Genomic DNA, 23834 nt, shown 5'->3' with positions numbered 1-23834 from the left:
GGCAGAATGCTTTGCGTGGGAGTAAAGTCGACACCTTCCTTCGCGTTTCAAAAATGCTCGCATATAAAGCTGATATCTTATTCTCGAATAGGCTATAGTTGCGTTCTCTGTCCTCTTATGGTACATCCTACTAGCTGCTGGCGACATTCTTGTACGCATCGTATAATTTCTTCCAATGTATTCCAATTCTTTCCAATGTATTTCCGCACCGTTTTACCAGGCCGCGATTGCACGTAAGGACAGGTTTACCAAACCGACCCTGCATTCCGGAATCACCTGGAGTCTGAAAGGATTACTCCATTTCATGCAATATACGATTCAATAACTGACAATTAATAAATTTTCTTGACTATATATCTCAAAGTAATAGCCTTTTTATATGTTCGTTAAATGATAAATCTTTCTAAAATAAATGACATGTATGATTTATAGATCTTATCTGGTTATAAGCTATATTAATTCAAATTATAAATCCTACTTCTCTAAACACTTTTCTTTTTTTAATATTTTATTATTATTCACTCGTTGGCTTATTGCTGGTGTATGAAACATGAAGTTTATTACGCCAGCAATACATGCAGCAACAAGATGCGACTAAATTCCATAAGCGTTTTATCTGACCACTAATCCTACTGGTAGCCATAGAAGAAATATACGTCTTTGCTGTTCCTCATTTGCGAGCGTTAACCCTTAGTTTATTTATGCCGGCAGGTTTTTAGCATGTATTTATGATCGTTGAGGTTTCCGTCGTCACACCCCGAGAGGTCGCGTTGCCTCTTCCCTAAAAGAGAGACGATGTCTCGGCAGTGTAACGCCGCGCTCTTCGTTAGTCTCCGTTGTATATAACTTATTAATTACGGTTGACTAATGCGCTCCAGCTGTGCCACGTAGCAACATCTTACCTTCTCCCTTCGTCCGCCAACCATCCTCCAACTTTCTCCCGGTGCTTTCTCGGCAGCCCCTAAGAGAGGAAAGAGAATAAGAAGAGAGAGAGAGAGAGAGAGAAAATATGTAGAAAGAAAGAGATAGAGAGAGGAGACGCTCTGGCAGAAAACGAGACGAAGGTTCTGGTAGAGCGTGAAAGGAAAGGGGGACGTGGGAGGAGATCTGAGAGGTATAGAAGAAGATGGGAGAGAAGAGAGTAGAACGCAAGGGACGCTAGGCAGTAACTCACGCCCCCGAGAGGATTACCTACCTTGGCAAGGCTGGAGGAGGGTATATCCCACGTTGAGCTACGATCTTGCTGCGTAGCTACGCGTTCCTCATACCAAGTGTCCTCGGTACTCCCGTGCCGCGTGCAAACAGGGTTCTTCGAGAGCGTGAGCGCGTTCCGGATGGCACCGGAAGACCGAAACTGGTGATACGTGAACTGACTATAACGCTTCAAATGAGACGGAATATTGTTACAGAATATATTAAGAAAAAGCATGGAATATTGCCTACTGACGTAACTAAAAGAACTGATTTAACTAATTTATTATTAATTTATAGAAAATGATACATAAAGAACGCATATGTTTATTTATTTCCTTAATTTTTATCATGACGTCTATCAATCACAGAAAAATTATTAATTTAAAAAATTAATTTTAAGATTGTTGAAATACAAAACAAAACTTGTACTATAACAGAATATAAAATAAGATGTTTTTTATAATTATAATGTTACTTTTATATTTTTGTTAATGTTCTTTAAAAAGTAAAAGTATTTTAAATATATTTAAAATTTTTTTGAATTTGAAAAGAATATTATTATTGGAAGCATGAAACAGAAGTGCTTAACATAGAAATATAGAGCATACATTCCTATTTTATTTTATTATATTTCTTTATCTCTGATTAAAGATACGATCTAGCCCAATTACAGATGCTCTGTAACATACTCTTATTGAAGTATTAATTATTATTTAATTTAGAAACAAGAAATACAACGACTTCCCACAACTGATATGTCGATCAATCTTACGTACAAAAACTGCCCAACGTTTCGGAAACTCGAGAGGGTAAGCCTACAGGAGATATCTCAGGAGGAAGTCTGGGAAGTCCTTCATGGACCCAATTCACTTACTTTGATTTGATTGGTCCTGTGTATGATTCGACTCCGTATATATATATATATATATATATATATATATATATATGTGCACGTAGTCAGGAGGGAAGCAAAAAGGGAGTGAGGGTTACCGAAGGCAAGCTTTGGCATCGTGTTTTGCAAAGTTATACCGGCAAATCCCTAGCAGCAATCAACGTATTGGCTGTTCTTGTCAGAGTTGGCAACCAGTTAAGTCGCTCCCTGCTTCGGTTTATGGTTGAATACGTCGAAACTCGGCAGATCTCTTTCAACTGACATCCCCCTTCGCATTTGAAACTGTTTTCAACGAGCCGAAAAAAGCATTTGATTACTTGGTGAAATTTTTTGTCGACTAAGTTCCGAATTTACTTTGCTACAATATATTGCTTTCTTTTTTTGAAAATACTTTTATAACAATACTAGATCATTGATTGATAACTCGAATTAAAAATTACAAGTTACAAGTATAAATTGAAAAATAAAAATTTTCGAATAGAACGCAATTCCGAGACAATTCAATTAAAAGAAAAAAGAAATTTATTTCTCATAATATCAGGCAACATAAAATTCTTTAAATCTTTTTATTATAACTCAGACTTTTGGAAGAACAATTCGTCGAGCGAAGGTTTCTGCTGGGTTGAAATTTTTCAGAATATACGGGTAAACATTTTTCAAGAAAGGCGTGAATAACGACCGAAATATTTTTCGCTCTTTTAAACGTGCTCTACGGTTTTCCCACTTTGCTGTTCAGCCAACCAATCCCTCTAAGCATGCCTTGCCGATCTCCTTCTTCTTTGTTCCTCCAAATGAAAGCATTTTAGGGTCTCAGCATAAAATTTATCCACCCCTTTAAGCAACTATGCGCATCTCTTTTTACTTCGTGGATTACTTCGTATTTAATAATTTTGATATTTCATTCCCTAATTTCGTTTGGTTTGCGATATCTCATGGATGAGACATCATGCGGAGTAAAATTTGTACTATAATTTGTGAATTTAAATTACACAAATGAGAAAATAAATAATTAAGAAAAATGAAAGAAAGATTAATTCCTATATCAGTTTTGTAATTTCTTCAAAATTTGTATAAATATAGATAGTAATAATGAAATGTATCGTGTAGAAAATAAAAAATTTATTATTTACTTTAATAATTACATAAATATGAAAATGTAAGATAAAATATTTTGGTATTTCTACATCCTTTATATTTTATTATTTTACAAGATTAATATTTATAAAGATATTAATATATTAATATCTTTATAAAACATATATTATAATTTCTACGAAAAATCTTGTAATTTTATATCGAAGTATCTTATAATTAATGACATATTTCTTGTGGACAGGTAGAGTAATTTATACTAAATAGAAAAATTCTATATCATTTTGCGATTTTTGTAATATAATTAATGAAATATTAATTTGTAAAGATTCACGAATATGCATCCACATGAAGGCGTTATACACTTAAAGATGATGATGGAGATGTGATTAATGGCAAACATTTGTTTATAATGTACACCTCTAAACAATCTTGCTGCGCTTTTAGCAGCTGTGAATGTCATTAATTATTGTAAAATCATAAAATACTAAACGATTTTTTAGGATTTTTTAGTATAACTCGTTTTACCTGTCCACGAAAGATGTGTTATCAATTATGAGACACTCTATATACATAAGAAGTGTGTGTGTGTGTGTGTGTGTGTGTGTGTGTGTGTGTGTGTGCGCGCGCGCGCGCGCGCGCGCGCGCGCGTGCGAGCGTGCGTGCGTGCGTGCGTGCATGCGTGAAACAAATACTATTGTAATATTTTATGTATATATTTCTCATTTTGCATATATTCATATAAGAAAATAATTTAATTAAAATAGTATTTAGTTTTATTTATAAAGTTCAGAACAGTTTGTCGTTTTCGCTATATAAGGTTCGCGTTTTGAAAAAGCGTGCGCCAATAGAATCCATGAAGAGAATGATTCTGCCGGAGAGTTAGGGTAATAGCAAGATTTGATAGAAGATTCCGAAATGGAAGGGAACCAGACTCAATGAGTTTTGTGTGACAAATAACCGTTAAAAACACAATGCTGTAACTCCACACCCCTCTGCGCGGCACGAGCCAGACATGACAACCTGGCATGAGAATCATGAGGGGTGTCACAGGGTGATAAAAGGGACGGGTAAAAATGTCCGGAGGGGTAGTAGTTTAGATGATAGAGCACTTGATTACATTGCGATAATAAACTGATATCAACTTTGTTCGGTATACCGATTTGATATAGATACAATGGCCGTCTGCATTTGTGTATACATTAATCAAGTGCCATGTGACTTTGTACCTTTTGTTGTAACAGATGAGCATATATACGATCGTACTCTCTTGAACAATTTTCTTTGTATTTTACATATATATATAATTTTGAAATATATACATACATGTGTATGTGTATGTGTGTGTGTGTGTGTGTGTGTGTGTGTGTGTGTGTGTGTGTGTGTGTGTGTGTGTTTGTATAGAGAGATGGATAGATAGATAGATAGCTTTTCCTTACATCAGAATTATAATTGCTACAAATGATATTGATATCTTGATTTGATATCTTTAAAAATAAACTACATTTTCCACTATTATATAAAAATAAACTATATTTCCACTAATTTGTAAATTCATTCCTTCAATTTTTTATCATGTGTCATGTTGAGTTTTTATTAATGTATTTTTGAGATTTTTAATTAAAAAAAAAAAAAAACACTGATAAATTTTAAAGAAGTTAGATAGGAAGAATATAAAGTAATATATGCATTTTTTCAATATTCCTTGTGATTGATCAATTGCTCAAATGGATTGATTTAAGTCGAACACGGAAGGATAAGCCGGTAGAGCGAAAATCGTAATATTATGGATATTTATGCACTTGAGCACGCATCGTATGCGAGCAAAAATACAGTAAAAGAGAGCTGCTTACGACCGAGAAGAGAGGTTGGTTTAGGTTGGATACTGGTAGCAGAGGTGAAATGGGAGGGTTTTTACGAGGCAGTAATGGCCGATAAGGTGAGCTTGCGCCCTCACCGTCGAGGCTTACTCCGCTACTGTACCCAAGTGACTGTTCAACAGTACCTATTCGCTGTCGTATACTCCTTTACTTTCCCTCGTTTGTCCGGAACGACTCATGCCACGCTTTATTTTAAGTCGTTTACACATTTCCTTTATCGGCACGAGCCTCATTTATATTACCGCGTCTGATATTCGCAATTCCAAAGCACTGAAAGATATCAGAAATTCGTTAAAATGTTCTTTTAATAAGTATCTTAAGTAGCAGCTCATAAAGATAATACAACTCGTTTTAGAACACGATAAGCAGCAGAATGGAATGACGAGTCGACGAATTTACACATTTAGTCCCCATCAAACTATCTCGCTGATATATATTTCTCCTTTACGTTATTTTTAATTGAAAATTTACCGTGTTTCTAGGTTAAACTTTTTTCTGAATCTGAACATCTTTGATGACTTTTTTTTGTGTAAAGACTTACGTGACAATATTTATGAAATAAAAGAATTTTTTTAACGCGCCATTTTGACGTCCAAAGCACGAGTCGATGCATTTATATTGACAAGAGTCGATTAACATATTTATAAAGACTGTCATTTTCTCAAAAAGAAGTTGTTTGCAATTCTTACGACTCGGGATATAAATAAATATAGCATGGGAAAGAACAAAGAACAATCCGCCGCAACTCTGGTTTTGTTGTTCACAGGAGCGAACGGAATGCGCAGGCGTGGCCGACAGACCTACACGCGCTACCAGACTCTGGAACTGGAGAAAGAATTCCATACGAATCACTATCTCACCAGGCGGAGGCGGATCGAGATGGCACACGCTCTCTGCTTGACGGAACGGCAAATCAAAATCTGGTTTCAAAATCGGCGAATGAAATTAAAGAAGGAGATTCAAGCGATCAAGGAGTTAAACGAACAAGAGAAGCAAGCGCAAGCGCAAAAGGCGGCAGCAGCAGCGGCGGCGGCTGCGCATCAGCAGCAAGGAGGCGGTGGGGGACCAGAGGGGGGTAACTAGGGGTACGCCCTGCATCGGAGCCCCCCTGACCACCCCACCGCCAATCCACACCACCCTCTACTAGCATCGCAATGTACACAATTGTATTAAAGGTAAGTGCAAAATATGCAAAATAATTTTTGCTGTTATTTTATAGATAATATTAAAAATATATATTTATATAAATAATTTTATTAAAGATATTGTAAAATTTATATTTTTTATTTTAAGAGGTATTTACACGTTTATCGATAAATCACAATATAAAATTGCAAATTAGCACTCCTGGATTAATAAAACGGACATACGCTTGATGCAACAGTTAAAATTATGCTCTAAAAAAATGCTATTCGCATAAACGTTAAAAGCAGCGTTAAAAATGAGATTCGAGCTTTTAGCAGGAGCGGCTTTAAAATTAAGTTTACTCGGCAGGCTTAATGAGGATAAACCGCATACAAGTGTGTGTCTTCATAATTTTCTAAGTTATGTTGTTCGCGTGTGTTTAACTTGCGCTGAACGCGCATCCCACGAGAGCAACAAAAGCAAACTTGAAATATCGCTTCATGTTATTCTGTCGTTTCTGTCAATGCTGAATTAAAAATTTATCAGTTTTATCGTAATGTGATCTGTAATATATCTGTTTTTATTATTTTTTTAAACAATCATCAATACAAAATTGATATTATGATCAAGAGTTTTCTTGCAAAAACTATCAAAATACATAAATTCAAAAAGAAATCACTCAGAAGTGATACATAATCTAAATAAAGTAGATGAATAGCATAAAAAAGAAAGTAGAAAATGTAATTTGATAGAAAACACAGGATAATGTAGTATTAATTTCGCTGCAAAAAATTACTGCAAAAAATTTGCTATTAAAATTATATTTCTATATAATTTGGGAACCAACCATTAAAACTAACATTTTAATTGCTTGGAGACAATATCAACTGTAAAAAAGATCTCTCGTTTCTTTACTCTCACGAAAATTTTTATCATTATAAGAAAACATTTATGATTCTTTTCATATTTAAATTAAAAAGGCAAACCTTAATGATATATTAACCTTAAAAGTAATTCATAATTAAATGTCAATTATATTGCACATTATTTATATTGCACATTATGTGTTTTTCTAAAAATAAATATTTTTTCATGTTTTACAATTTTAAATATATATTAAAAAAATATATATATTTAAAAAAATATATATATATTTTTTTTTCATATTTTGAAGAAATATATATAACGTATAATTTTAAGCTACAAAAATATTTATAAAATAGGTCTTATTTTAATTAACTTTTTCAAAGTATATTTGTTTTAAAGTAAATCATAAAATATTATAAAAGTACACATTGCCATAAAAAATGAAGAACTTAATTTATTACATATACATTTCCAAAATATTTAAAACGTCTGCAGTAGAAAGGAAATATGCCAGATAAAAAGCTATGATCGAAACTCCTTATTCTTCGGAACCTACTGGAGCGCTTAATATCCCTTTTTTGGTATCTTCGAACGACGAAGAAGTTCGGGCATAAATTTTGTCCCGATTGCACGGAATATTACGCCAGCGAAGCGATTCCCCGATTAACTCCGTGGATTGCACCGTAATTGTACGCCACTTGAATCGCGATTAAATAACGCTCCGCCGCTGATATTTATTAATCACATTTATTTAATCGCCCATATCAGAATAATTGCACTTTCAAAATAAAAGTATTATCGGTTTCTTGGATAAGCATAGAAACAATAAGTAATAAGCTTTGCTTGACAAAAATTAGAATTGTTTTGTTTTTGACTAATCTAATATCATTTATTTTTATACTTTGTTTTACAATATATTAGGTTTTTCTTTTATTTTTTATTTTTTTTATAATTAATCTAAATTTAATACATAAAAAAGATACAAAGAAAATACATTTGAAATCTTGCCACAAAAATTTTATGGAAGTAAATCGTATTTCTGAATGCATCATGAAAAAAAGAATGAAACATAGATTTATTCTTGTGAATCGATCAAGATATACGCGAAGATAAATTTTGTTGGACACGAAAAAGCAATTTAGGAGAGTTTTAATGGCCTACGTATATTAGGGAACAGTTGTGACAAAATCGAATCATTAATTCACTTCTTTTTATCAAGATAAAATCGTTTGCGAATATTTTTATTAATTTGCATAAGAAAATATATTTATATTTCTCTTTACATGCTTATGTTATATAAAAGGAAAAGAATTTTTCACCACACATAAAAGAAATTTGATTAAACATTTTATTTCAAATACAGAAAAAAAAATAATTTTATAAGTATATAATGTACATATATGTATTATATGTACATATATGTATATATATGTACATATATGTATTATATGTATATATATGTATATATATGTACATATATGTATTATATGTATATTTAAATTATGTACTATATTCGAATTACTTGTGCTATTTCTGTTTCTAATTATAATTAGTCACGATTAATTTTGAATTTTATTTTTATTCACTTTTTAATTAACATTTTTTCTTCATATTAACAGATATCTATGTATATAATCTTGTATTTTTTTTTATTGTGTATACGATATATGAACGGTCAATGAACTGTCAATGAACAATACGGTAATGCCATCTGTCGGTTTTATAGTTCCTGAATTATGTTATGGCTGCTTCATCTTTCCGTTCGTGGGCGTGGTTAAGGCGTGGATATCTATTTTTTGGCATTGGTCTATTACTAATTATGAAAGTTTATTGCTATTTCCTAATATGATATTATTAAATTACACATTTACACAATTACACTAATTATTTGGAAACGTACATAAAGTATGCGAAATACAAAAAAAAAATTTATTCAAAATTTGAATCGCTTCGTGTAATACTCCGCGAAGCACTTATTTTATATCCACTTGAACTCTTGTGGTACTCTTGTGGTAGGTGGCAGCACAAATCAGCGTTACTCGGTCGATAACGTTTTATCTGCATTACCGACTTCTCTATCGGTACATAACTTAATTCAGAAGTTGCCTCTACCCACCAAGCAGGATGTATTGAACGGTAGTTCGATGATCGCCCGTAATGCGCTTTATGGTTTGTTTTTATCGACGTGGTTATATAGTAACTCACGACCTTCCTGTTTCTCGGCATAGTGAGTCGAATCGGCGCGACGCGCCCATGTGCGCGCGAGCTGGTATTGGTGTCATATAAAACGCGCACTGTGCTGAGTCGGCAGGGCTATTCACATTTTCCCCGCGAATGCATTCCCGGAGCTATCGGTCAATAATCCAATAAACCCGCGATTCGCAGTCCCATGAAGAGAAAATAAAGTACCGACGTCGCGTGATTTTATTGCGTAGTAAAGCGTGATTTCGACAGATCGATGCGCGATCACCGTCGCCTCTTCGCGCGCGCGCGTTCACTTATCCGCTCGCCAAACGGGTAGGTCAGGGATCTTTATTGGCTGTAAAGGAAGACGTTTTACGATCCATAAAAGCGTTTATAGCGCTCAAGCAGTCTTACCTCGGTTCTTACATCCCGGTTATATCCATTACCCCTTCCGCGGCCTTTCCAAGGGCGGCCACTGGCACGCGTTTTCTCTCTCTCTCTCTCTCTCTCTCTCTCTCTCTCTCTCTCTCGACTGCCTTTGAGATTTACAGGTTACGCTCCCGGTAACACCTCGTAAACTTGGCTTAACGACTTTAACCGGGCCTAACTGCTTCCTTCCTGCAATCAGACCCTGACCTATCTTGCACACGGTCGTCCTAGAAAAATTCCGAGATACCGATTTCACATGACACCACTTTACGATTTCATCAAAAGATTTTCTCTATTCATTGAGATAAAAACAATCTTCCGATTCTATTACAGTTATAAAACATAATACTTGTACTTTTGCACAATTATATACTTCTCATTCTTTTATTAAATTATTATTAAGATTCATTATTAAGATTCATAATTATATAATTAGAATTTCATAACAAATTATAATATATTTATGTATAATATTAATTTTATAAATATTTTTATTTTATTAATTTTATTAATCAATTGGAATATATATCAATATTTTGTCAAGTTTATTAATATTTTCTTTGATTAATCAACAAATAAAAATCGTGCATTTTGCTTTTGCAATTATCTCAATTGTATATACACTTTTGATATTTATATATAGAAAGTAATATTGAAATTTATGAAACTTATTTTTGTTATCAGCATTAATAAGGAATTAATGCTCTCGTTTTCGGCACTATTGTATTATATTTACAATAATAAAAACTGCAATCCACAAACTCTTGAGAATTTTTGGATTTCAAAGTCTAGAAAGATAGAGAAAAGTCACATGAGATAAAAAACAGACAAAGAATTGGTATAGGTATAAGTATATTTTTCTTTCTTTCCATCTTTTCTTTTTTTCTCTTCATATTTTCCATCTTTTATTTAAGAGTGTAGATCGAAATAGCTCGTGAAACAGGTGGACCAATATTGCGATCAATATCGATTAGAAATTCTCAATACAAAGCTTTATATATTTCTTTTTTTTCTCTTTTTGAAAAACTACTCAATATGTAGCATACTTTGTGCTTACTTTGTCTTGTTAATTATTTCTAACACAAGATTTAATTCAATTTAAGAGATTAAAGAGTAATTAAAGAGACACAATTAAATTATTTTATACAATTTTATTTTTTTCATCATTTTTATTTACAAATATATTTCCAGAAAAATTAATTTACTTCAAAATTAAGTAAATAAGAAATCTTGAATTTAATCTTAAATTTAATAATATGTGTGTGTGTGTGTGTGTGTGTTTTAAATTTGAAGAGAAAAATGCTAATATATAATAAAATAAATATTATATAGAACTAAGGACATTACTCGGAATGTTATATTAACTTATTTTATCTTATGTTATAATGAATCTTAAAAAATAATTTTTCTTGTAATAAAATACATCTATGAGCCATGACATTATATTTATCCCATACAGAAAGACTGAAAAGGATCATTTTAAATCGAAAATGAAAAAAATTCATATTTGATCTGACTACAGATAATTGTCAAAAATCAATGTATATTATATATACGCTATAAGCTATCTATGCAATTAATTTGATTATTCTATTCATTTAAATATTTTCAGTTTCTAAATAATTTATTTATTCATGCCTCCCCAGAGCAGATTAGAATAAAAGTGGAGCGAGATGAATACATTGACCGTGCTTACGTCATAAATATTGCTCACTCAATTTATCGTCCTTCCGCTTATATGTTTTATAGTTTTAAGATGGAAATAATTTTAATTTGCATTAGAAATGCGGTAACTTTCTTTGCATATATCTTGTTATAATCGTATAAACGAGCGCTACGTAGCGACTGCTACTTGCGAAGAGACCAAAAACATTTTTCGAAACGACGTAAGATATATATTACGCAAGGGCGTGATGAATTAAAAGTTTTGGATGCAAATAAGAAAAGTAATACAATAATAATATAAGAAAAAAAAATCAAAAGAAAGAGAAGTAAAGAAAGAAAAAGAGCTTCGTGCTTGTGCGTTCTCTGCACATTTCCGTTTTCTTCAAAGTTTAAGCCGAACAGCCATCTCGCTCACCGTCGCGACTTCCTGCTGAGTGTATCACAATTAGCTGGCACCTTTCACCTCATACCATCATCATATTCTCTACTCAACTTTCATAAAACCTTCCCCTTTCTTTATATACAATCTACGGATATGCGAGCCGACACAAATTCAGTGAACTCCTATGCAAACTTTTGAAAGCTTATTTCAATATGATGATGAATGTAAACAAGTTGGCACTACTATCTTAGTAACGCCAAAAAATTCACAAAAAATATATAGTTACTTTATGGAACACATAATGGATCGTATAACTTGCAAATTGAGAAAGGACCATAACTAAACGAATCATAATTTTTTATTTAATTTACAAAGCATTAAAGTGGAGGCATTAAACAACAATATAAATCGAATTAAAGAGAAAGATAAAAAGAAGTTTTAATAAATCATTTTGCAAAATAACTTATAGCTGAAACTATAAATATTGAATAATAATTGAGATATAGAATGTAATTAATGTAATCATGACTTCATGATTTGATTTAGAAGATGATTAATTGACATGATTAATTGACAAGCTTTATATTGAAAGTGAAGTTGTGAAGCGGAAGATATTTCAAAACAGCGGGTTTTACCCCCTCGTTGTACACAAACTTAAGAAATAGATGCGGAAAGGAGGGGACGGATAGGAGCAACGTAGTTAGTTATACGCCGTGCATGCTGGCAACAGCGCCGGTATGTTTTTCATTTTCTTTATATCACCCTTGACGCTCGTAAAACCATTACCCATGACCAAGCGAACGCAACTTCTGTATAAGCCCTATCGGTGTGCGCGTATAAACGCGCGGCGTCGAGACATTCTTTGATGATACTGAAATTTCTTTTACTTGTGCACTCCTGTAGGTTCGTAAGACGAACCCAATTTCCTCGGCGACGGCAAGTCGACCCCTCGGATTTGTCCGACATGCCCACGGGAAGAATTCAGTTTTCTCGTTGGCGATTGGTTACATCTTCTTGGCCGTTATCCTTTGGTAACGTGTTGTTTCCAATGATTTAATTTTCCGCACACCAATTGTTATTATAAAAATCCAGTAAATTCGAAAATCATTAACAAATTCTGTGATTTCAAATTACTTGCTGTTAATGTTATTGTTGAATTTTTAAATTTTTAATCTTAATATAAATAGCATTTATGTAATGATTATAAATACTTTTAATTATATTATATTTCAGTTGTCAAATGAGTTACTGTTTTTTAAACTTTATTATAATTAATATCTAAAATGTTTAAATCTTTGCTTTTGCGGAGCAGAGGTGGATATTGATGTATAGATAAGTCAGTTAGGGACTCGCCGCTTTAGTACATTCCGACGTGAGATCCTTTTTGCATGGATATTTTCTTATTGCTCTTTCCTTTCCCTCTTTCGCTTCCACTTATTTCTAACGAGTGATTCATCATCAGCGTCGCTTTCTCTTCTTTCTCTAACTAACTGGTTGGCTGACTAGCTCTTTGACCCTTGGATCTTTCGCTCGTTCTGTTTTTCTCTCTTTCTTCCAAGATACTTTATATATTTGTTTTACTGCTATATTAAAGTCATCAACATATAATTCTTTCTTATTATTAAAGATATATTTTTAGCTTTTTTTGCATAATCTAAAATTATCACAATCTTTAATATTTTAAAACTACTGAATTTAAGATATAGTTTAAAATAAAAATTTAAAATTTTTTATAATTCTAAAAAATATTAAATGTTAAAAAAATATTAAAAGTATTTAAAAATATTTAAATATTTTTAAGAACTATTATTTCCGATTTATGTGATCTAAATCAGATTGTTTGGAAAAATTCAATGTTTTCTTTACCATTGATAATAAAAAATTGAAGATTCAATGAGGTTGTATGTTTACAAAACGAGCGTCATCATGAAATATTTGGAATAATATTTTTAGCAATATCATTTTGTCGACGTGAAGATATACGATAATGTTTTTCTTCAGATAGTTGTAAACATTGATTGTTTCTGCAATGTATACACACACAACGGGACACTGTAGTAAGAAAAGATCCAAAACCAAATTTTTATTTATTTGTTTATCAATTCATTAAATCCTTCACATTCTTCATTTTTTATATAAAGATTTTTAAAACTTGTGTAATAACAAAGACATATAAAAAAAGTTGTTGATTTTTAGAAGATCGTATATTTATTCTTATTATTATTTATATATTTATACAATAGTAATACATATTTAAGATAAGTACTAAATATTTATTCTTATCATCATCTTATTGTTTATTATATATCATTGAAATTTAATAGTCATTGTTAATAATATGATATATCTATGTTTACAATGTTAACTAGACAGTTAGTATCAATCAAGAAAAAGTATTTTGAAACGTAGTTGAAGACAGTACTAGTTTATCAGGCCAATATTTTTAATTTATTCACTTTTCGATATAAGATTATAGATAGATCCATTATTTAAAAATTATTCTATTTTATTCGATAAAAGTTTGCTATTGCTTTATTTGGTACTAATGAATCTTTAAGCGCACAGAGACCGAGTATTATTCGAAATATCCATGAATTTTGATTAGTATTGAAGAACGAGCGTCGTTCGTTTCGAAAAGTCCACCTTTGGCCCGGAAGGTGGGATTCCAGTAATTCGGTCATGGAATGGATGGGCGACGACGAGAGAGCGAGAGAAACGATGAAGTGGGCTGGGTGAGGGGTATAGGGTAGGGACGGGAGGGCGTTCCACGGCACCCTGCATGGGGTAGCTTGCAACCTCACGCGACACTAGAGCCATCTATATCCCGAGAGATTTATGAGTTCCTGGTGCAGCGGCTGCTCGTAGCAACTACACGCTACACAATATCGGTATAGCGCAATGGTAGTGCTGCCCCCTGTCGCGGGATGAGCACACTGTCGCTCCGCGGGGGTTTTGCGCACTCACGTTCGTTCAACACGTTCGTCCAAGCAAAAAACTCTGACTCGATCTCAATTCAAATCCCTCTTCGAAATATCCACTGGCCCGTCAGCTATGGCTTTGACGATATACATGTGTATCCATAGGTGTTCCTGTTCTGCCCTTGAGAAATCGCATATTTTGTACCGCTATGGTTTCTATACACGATGCAAATTAATTTATTTTTTTTGAAGACTGTATATCTGATATAATTTTGAACAAGTTTAAAGATATACGCTTTAAAAAGAAGATATTTATGATGTTACACTCTATATGTAGATGCTCATATTTATTTCTTCTATCATCGATGCACAAGATTGTTAAAGAATGGCATAGTTAGTAGACAGTTGCTACATATAATTAAAAGTTTTACGGCACCAAGAGGCGGGGTATCAGCTTTGATTTCTATTCACGATCGGCCAAGCGTAGAGAATGGCAATCCGAGATTTTTGAACAACCCCCCAGACACAACCGTCCATTCGCACTCCACGTGATATTCTGCAGGGTAACCAATGAGTATGACCCGGAGTGGGGATCCGTTCCTGGTGCTATGCGAGTACGGGACGACGACGATATGAGCACTGGTATCTACCTACCTACCTATGCTTCTACTCTCTATCCCGTTTCACCCCATCCTCTTGATGCGGCCGGTTTACGAGCAACCTGTGGTAACGAGAGCGATAGATAATAACTGCTCCGTGCTCAATTCCTCTCCTCCCCTCCCTTCGCACCCTTTGCCATTTCTCTCTTTCTCTTTTCTAATACGCATCCGCACATGCGTACATTTATACATACAGAATCAGTTGTAATTTTTTTATCTTTCTAGTTATTTCTTGAATGTATTCTGTAATCTGATTAAGTAAATCGTGCCTATACCTAGAGAGAAAAGAAAAGAACCGGTTAAAATTTATTTAGACAGAAAACAATAGGATTAAATTAATTTTTGTGATTTACGAATATTTATTGATGTACGAACTTATTGGTAATGTAGACTTTCACAAAATTATTAAAATTTACATTATTTTTATATTTCGGTAGAGAAAGTGCCTCAGCAATTACATAGAACGCACGATGTTTTGTAAACTCATATCGAGAATCGTGTTTCTGGTTCTTGCGAGTTTTAAGTATGAGAATTTATGACGGCTTAAAAACTCTAGCTTCTCCTTCGAAAATCCTGATAAATGCGTGCAGGAAGGATGCTTAGGTATATACGCCAGACTTAGTTTCAGGGCGTCGCGTATTCTTGGGAAAACGAAATAATTCTAAACCGAACAGTAAACGACAGTGCAAACGAGATACAAGCGTGTGTAAACAATTTCCAAGTAACAAGAATTGTGTAAGTTGTGAAGAAATTTCTGTTGAATTATTTCTTTATTTATAACTATTTATAAAGTTTAGCGAATCTATAAAGTTATAGCGATATCTTATTAATGTTGGTTTTTTATATTAATAACAAATAAAATGTAAAGAAAAAAGTAACAAGTAAGATTAAAGAAAAAAATATTTGTTTGTGATACATATATTACAAGATAATATTTATAAAAGACGAAATTAGAAATTTCTATACTTGCATTAAAACTTACATTTCATTTACATTTTATAAAACAAAATATTCCTAAATATATAGTTTATTAGTTGTCTTGATTCTTTTTTATCTAATACAATATTGATCGTGTGAACATAAAAAAATAAAACAAAATTAGTAATATAGAGTTTTGTTATCTCTCATGTCTCGCGAGACCTTCTAGATCTACCTCTTTCGTTCTTAATGTGAACTATTGATATCCCGAGATACCAATACTATCAAAGATCAGGCTCAACGTGCATGTGACCGGACAAGGCACCATGTGCATTCATTCTATTACAAAAGAAGCTGAACCAGCGTTTCAGGGCCCGACCCGTCGCATCCCTAGCACGTCCTAACTTGAACTCTTAAACAGTTAGTCTCACATGACGGTCTTGCTCTCAAAAAAAAAAAAAATAGAAATTCATCATTGATTTAAAAAGTTTTAATATTTTTCCATTTTAATTTGATAATTTTATAACAAGTAAGCAATGATGAATTAAATATAATTTTTAAATAATATTCTATAATATTCTATAATATAATTTTTGAATAATATTTAATGCTATAAACGATTTATATTGATATAGCTTTTTACCTTTTATTTTATTATATTATAAAATTCGCTACTCAATATTCGCTACTCATTATTCGAAATCTAATGCATTTTTTAAATATGTAGTAACATGTAGAATATCCTAACATTCCGTCGTTTCTGTTTCTGCTTCAGGTGAGTGGCAGGCTGCACCCGCTGTTTCTGCAATGCCAAATAGATGGTCGATGTGCGTATCTGTCGATCGTCAATTTATCGGTTGCGGCGAATCGGATGCTGCACCCGGTGAGTGACGAACCTTCCTCACCATGGCTACCTCCCGTAGCTCACTTTGACCGATATGCTCCCAGACCAATCAGTATCCAAGTACACAGTATCATCCGTATAAGCCTAGCGCTGTTGTAGTCGTTCCCCTTTCTGATCTCTCTACCTGTAGTTTCTGCTTTGGTGCAGTAGCATGTAGATAGAGGGTTGAATTATCGAGGGTGGCCAATCAGCCAATGTCCGCGGATTCGGGGTGTCATTTGCGAAAACAGAGTCACATTTTCTCGATTGTGTGCAACTCAAAAACTGAGATACGTAATGAAAAGGCTACAACTATTTATAGGGTTAAAATATAGAATGTAAAAGGCATCTAACTCTCTCGATGACCGAGATTGAGTCGATGCTAATGATTAGTTTGTGATGAAGAGGCACGACTTTTTTCATAACAAAACATTTTCAATGTACAAAACTGCTATTAGCATGTTTCTTTATGATTCTCTTCATTTTCTTTTACTTAAAATATTTTCTCTCGAATATACGCACTTGATACAATAATAACTCATGAGAGAGAGAGAGAGAGAGAGAGAGAGAGAGAGAGAGAGAGAGAGAGAGAGAGAGATATGAAGAGAGAGAAAGTAAAATAGAATGATTTTGTTTGTTGATGTTATGTTTTTGTTATTTTTATATTATCTGCAAAGCAATCAGAGAGTGCGTTTAATATTGTTACCACTTCCGCTTTGCTAATGGTAACTTTCGCTCATCTGTTATAAAAAGACTGTTTTATTTCGTTTTATTTCATTTCGTTATTAATTAGAATTATTATTTGAGAACGTATACCAGCAGTAAGTGAGACGAAAACGTACTTCTTTCGGTATTGGTACAAAATATACATATATGTTGATATTCGATAATTTTGTTAATAATGTATAAAAAAATATATGATGTGCGTCTGCTTAAGTACCTGCTAAAGCGGTCAAGAGTGCGCGGTCTCGAGATAGATATCTCTTAGAAAATAAATTCAAAAAGGATTTTCTAGAGAGAAAGAGAGAGAACGTTTCTTTTTTTTTCACTCAACTTTGGTCTGAGAGAAGCGAAACGAAACGATAGATTACACACGCGAATATTATAATATACGTATTCTATCTAGTACCTAGACGCCTGCTCTAAAGAGATCTATGGCGCTATCCTATACAGTAACTTTATTCTAGTTAATGAATGTATACGAATAGCCGCTAAGAGGATGCGAGAGTAATACGTAAACGCAGTATTTCTAAGAGGTATGTAATGTTAATAGTTATTTATTTTGTGGATCTCTCGGAACAAATATTTCATTGCTCTGCTGTGCTATACGTTATCAATTAGACACATAGTCTTGTTAGGGGTAGGCGTTACCTATGCGTAGTAGTAGTTATTTGTGTAAATGTCCCGCGTGGCAAATTTTTCTTTTTTGTAACATATTAGAATATTAATTGTCTATAAATCTGAATCCTGATTATATGTAATCCGACAGCGACCAGGGCTGCACTAGCTGCCTATAACTAAGATTATATCCCGGCGTTCTTCGGGGCGATTGCCGTTTTGAACGCTATTGTAATATTACATTGATTATACGATTGCTAAAAAAATAAATGCGATGTAAACTTTATTAAATGTCTTACGCTTCATTCTCTGCGGTCCTGGCCGCAGCAGTTCATCCCATATCAGATCCGCTTTCCTTGTTCCTATTATCCATCATTCTTCCGTAATATAAATTAAATTTTAAATATCGATATGTGTGATTATTAATTTAATTTACATGAGTATGATGGAGCTTTATAGCGACATAGTATTTTTTAATAATCAGTAACGAGCATATACTTGCATTGATCCCATTATTTATCATTAATTAAGATGTATTACTATAACGCGAGCGATATTTTCTACCGCGTTTCGTTATCAGTTCCTTAACGATATCACGACGTGGCGAATGGAGAACGTGTAGCGCTTGCTTTATAGCACCTAAAGTATTCGTTAGGCGGCGTCATCGCGGTACACGATGAAACCGCCTTAACGGGCGCCGCGTTGATCCGGAGTTGAGCTTTCTATGGACAACCATAAGTTTCGCGACGCTCCGGGATATTAATATGTTATTGCGGAAAGACTCCCTCATGAAAGTCGACAAGGACTGCAAAAATATGTCTCGCGCGTCTCGGCGTCTCCAGGGGTGGCTCACACGTTCAGCATGGTGGATGCTGCTATCGTTCGCTATTCCTACATATGTGCGCTAGCACGCACCAATATATACAGTTGCATACACACACACACACACACACACACACACACACACACACACACACACACACACACACACACACACACACACACATACATATAAATGGAAGCCCTCGTTACTACCGTACACGTAGCGGGGAGCGGTTGGGGGCAGAATTCAGCAGACGCCATTTGTATTAATGAAGCTCCCGACAATGGTGCACGCTCGATGAATTATGTACCTACGTTCGAACCGAACGAAGGTACATAACCGATCTAGGCGTAAGTTTGCTATTGGCCTCACGCAACACTTCCTATTCTCTGATCCTTAGTTATAACTTCGTAATCCTTGGTTCCTTAATCTAAAGATGAAGACGATCCTGCTACTCTTCGGAAATCGCGTTTTGAAGATTCTATTGCTTGTGTTTTTATACAGAACGTCATTATCTGAGATCCGGAAAGTAGTTATATTTCTTAAAAGTTAATTCTGTTTGAAAAAATAATACGGTTAAAATTTACTCATAAAAAATAGAAACAAAACTTACATTTTATGTATATTTTTTCTGGACCATTATTTTTAAAGTTATATTGTACATTGTCAACTAATAATTTATATAGTGTATATTCATTTTTCATATTTTTATTTAATCAAATATATTATGTTACTTTATTGTGTAGATTGTCTTTAGAGATCTATATTAAGATTGCCTGACAAACTAATTAAAAATCATATATTTTGGTCGGTAAAAAACATAATTTTAATCAAAACCGGAGTTAGCCATTAGCTGCATAGTTGCAATCTATTACGAGAAAAGACGTAGCGAGTCATCCATCTCGCCATGGCGCGGATAAAACGACCGCTTTACTTTGGATTACAGGGGGTGCAATTTACAGCAGGCACAAGAGCACCTGTTCGTTCTTGAGGAGATGGAAAGGTGGGGACGCGCACAACGCGAGGGGTAGTCTTTTAAGGGTGTGGGAATAGCGTGCTTTGCAGACGTTGCGGTAATTGAATCCCAGTAAGTCCCTCTATATAGGTGTATCCACTTAAATGTATAACACTATTCTCCTCCTCCTGCGCGCCATTTTTCTTTCGCTTCTTTAATCTTTCCACCTCTTTCTTATCTCATGCAATGATTTTTTGTCAGGTTACATATTATATAAGAAATTTTATTTAAGAGTTTCTCGGCGAAGCTGCTTTTGAATGGCGCGATTAATATTTTTTTTTGTTCTCAAAAATAAAATTTATTTCTTTTTCTTAATCTCTTTTATAATTTTTATTTCTATAAACCTTATACATTCTTTATTTTTTATATACTGTTCTGTAATAAATTACAGAAAGTAAGTTTTTGTCCACGTGTTAGAAAAATCTTATATTTTTGCTCCACAATAAGGAATCAGCAATAGGTTTCGCTGTGTGAAAACTCATTCGCTATGCTCCTCGAGAAGTCTACTATCCCGGCAACGAAATCCTGATGTACGAGCTTCACGTTTCAGCAGCTCCTTGGCTCGGCCGACTGATATGAATGTGTTAGGTGTAGATGAGCCTAGCGTGCTCCGCCCTCATATAATTACTTCACGCTTCTCTCACCGTAACCTGGTGCCCTCAGATACTTCCTCCCCTTCTCTCCCCATCTCTCTCTCTCTCTCTCTCTCTCTCTCTCTCTCTCTCTCTCTCTCTCATCAGTGGTGTTCTAGCGGTGTTTCTATATCGTCGTACTCTTGCAGGGTGGTTTGCCCGTAGTTGCATGCACCGCTCGCAAATACCATCGTATCCTGTGCGCTTGGTATAACAAGAGGGTTGGAGGAGGATTCAGTTGGGTTTGGGGGGGGTGTTGTGCAAAGGGGAGGTTATTAGGCAACGCAGCACCTCATCCCTCATCCACGTAACCGCGCCGCAGCGTGTATTATGTAACAACACGGAAACGAACTGTGAGGTGGTTGGTTGGCCGAAAGAGAAATGGGGAACGGTCGAGTAGGATAGAGAAAGAGAAATGCGAAAGCCTCGCTGATGTTGCTCTTGCTACTGCAAATATTACACGTATTCGTAACGATGCGCTCGTAACTCTCGGTTAGTATCTGTTATTTCTATGAGTGCTGAATCATTTTCGATTTGAAGATAAATTATACTTCCATGCGTTTTCTAAACGTGTGTTAAGATTTTACGAGCCACGACTATATTTTATATTGAGTTTTTGGTATTGAGTTTCCTTGTCAAATTTCTAAATGAGTACATTCTGTATTTCATCTTATCGTTTTTTAAAACGTTACATGTCATAAAATGTATTTGAATATATATCAATTTACAGAAGATATATATATATATATATATATATATATATATATATATATACAGTAAAACCATATACAGTAAAATAGTGTAATAAAGGTAAATATAATAAAATCTAACAAAAGTTTGGTTTTACTGTATATATATATATATATATATATATATATATATATATATATATACAGTAAAACCAAACTTTTGTTAGATTTTATTATATTTACCTTTATTACACTATTTTACACGTACATAAGGCAATGTGATACTTCTTTGGATAAATTCAAGGAACAAATCCCACTAATATATGAATCTAGAACTTTAATAATAGACGCTAAGTTTGGAACACATACATCTCATGGCATTATCAGAAATCTTAATTTACAATTGAGTTCTGGCGGTTTAACGGACATTTTGCGGCCAATATAATGTCTAATAATTCTAATAATTCGCCGGTTTAGAGATGAATGGTGGGAGGGAAAGGTAGCGGCGCACAGGGTGAGAACGTTCCCTGGAGCTGTGCCCAGGGAGGTAGGGAAGTGAAACTGAGATGAAACGAGTGAAGAGAGGGAAGGAAGACACGAAGAGAAGGAGGTATGGAAGTATAGGAGAGGAGAAGAAGGAACAGGTCGACCGAGGGTATGGGCCGAGGAAATGGAGGGAAGGCCAATTAGAGGGCGAGAAGATTTATCTGCGGGCGACGGGTGTGCGGATAGTAAGGGGTAGGTTGGTCTCTTCTGCCTAGTGCACTTGTATTATTTCTTGGTTGGACAACCCCGTTCAAGACAACGGTAACGTCCACCTGCTATTGGCTGTTCCTGATCCTTTGTGAATTAATTGTTAATTTAATTTTCTATGCAATTGTCATCTGCATAACATATATTTTTTATGTATGTATTTAATTTACATTGTTATATGAAAATAATATATCTAATAAATCGGAAATCTAACTCCAAACTCATATGTATATATATATATATATATATATATATATACATAATAAATTTTAATTTATATATATATATTATATATATATATATAAATATATAAATATATAAATTATATATATATTAACAATTTATATATATATATATATACACATAACAAATTTTAATTTATATATATATATATATATATATATATATATATAAAAACACTGATTTCTTTATTTTATTAAAAAATTTTGATTTTTTCCTATACAAAGAAATGAAATTTATAAATAAAAGTATTGTTCAAATATTGAATTATAAAAATCACAAAGGTATTCAATTATATCATACTACGCAATAAAATAAAATTTTCTGGCAAATTTAAATCAAAAATTATTTTAATAAGGAGCTTTGACATCTTAAGTATCTAGATGACAGGATCAAAGCATTTCTTAGGTGATGTCAGTTTCTTTCACTATTTACATGGAAAACACCGCCCACTGGTGAATATATGAGAGACAATTTTATCTGGGTGGGTGATACTTGGAAGTGATACGCTGCACGTCTCGATGTTTTTATAGATTCGTACGCACGAAATTAGAACCACAAAATCTGTAGAAAGGAATTTAAATTAAGAAATAAAAAGATTTCTCACATATTCTTAATTTTATGGATTACATAAAAATATTATACCAATGATATTTTGTAATATGAATGTCTTAAATAATTACATAAAATGAAAATAACATATTCAATATAATAATTAATATAATAATAATTAAATATTTAAATATTAAATTAAATATTGATAAGAAATTATGCTTCAAATTTCCATGTAATATCAAAATGTCAATAACAAAATTATTTTCATTTATTATTTCATACTTAACTTTAAAAATATTAATAACATTTTTATTCCAAACCTTTATTTTTATTAAATTTTTATTTCTTTATACCATAATATTGTAAACGTTTACCATGTTATATTATAAAATCAAATGTCAAATACTTTTAGTGGTATCAAAACATAGATATCCTAAATTTTATTAATTATTTTAATAAGTAACTTTAAATAAAATTTAAAAAAATTGCAATAATATCTTATAATATGATTTCTAACATCAAGATATTTTACAACGGCAGAAAATTTTCAAATTAAAAGATTATAATTGTATATATAATCATTTATGAGTCTTTTCACTACAAAAACCTTAAAATTTACAATGAAATGAATATTTTTCTCCTTGAAATTATATCTATGACTTAACGGAACTAGGCGACCAAAGATGTTTGCGGAAGCGTGA

At 33.2% G+C, this 23834-nt stretch overlaps 1 protein-coding gene across 3 annotated transcripts in view; it reads left to right on the top strand.

The window, feature by feature from the left end:
* Ubx (ultrabithorax) overlaps positions 1-23834 on the top strand; it is a 209480-nt gene that overhangs the window by 69461 nt on the left and 116185 nt on the right. For 2 of the 3 annotated variants that reach the window (XM_011640783.3, XM_011640785.3), the window contains exon 2: positions 5825-6233. In XM_011640783.3, coding sequence (XP_011639085.1) covers positions 5825-6141 — 317 coding nt within the window. In that variant the 3' untranslated portion in view covers positions 6142-6233. Of the gene's footprint in view, positions 1-5824; positions 6234-16980; positions 18718-23834 lie in introns of those variants that run through there. The other variant, XM_089077165.1, reaches the window with a different exon arrangement.

Source organism: Pogonomyrmex barbatus, unplaced genomic scaffold (assembly GCF_055798465.1).
Source record: "Pogonomyrmex barbatus isolate J1 unplaced genomic scaffold, ASM5579846v1 scaffold2, whole genome shotgun sequence".
In the NCBI taxonomy this organism is placed as follows: domain Eukaryota; kingdom Metazoa; phylum Arthropoda; class Insecta; order Hymenoptera; family Formicidae; genus Pogonomyrmex; species Pogonomyrmex barbatus.
The sequence above is the reverse complement of the archived record's forward strand: the minus strand, read 5'-3'. Positions and strand labels throughout refer to the sequence as shown.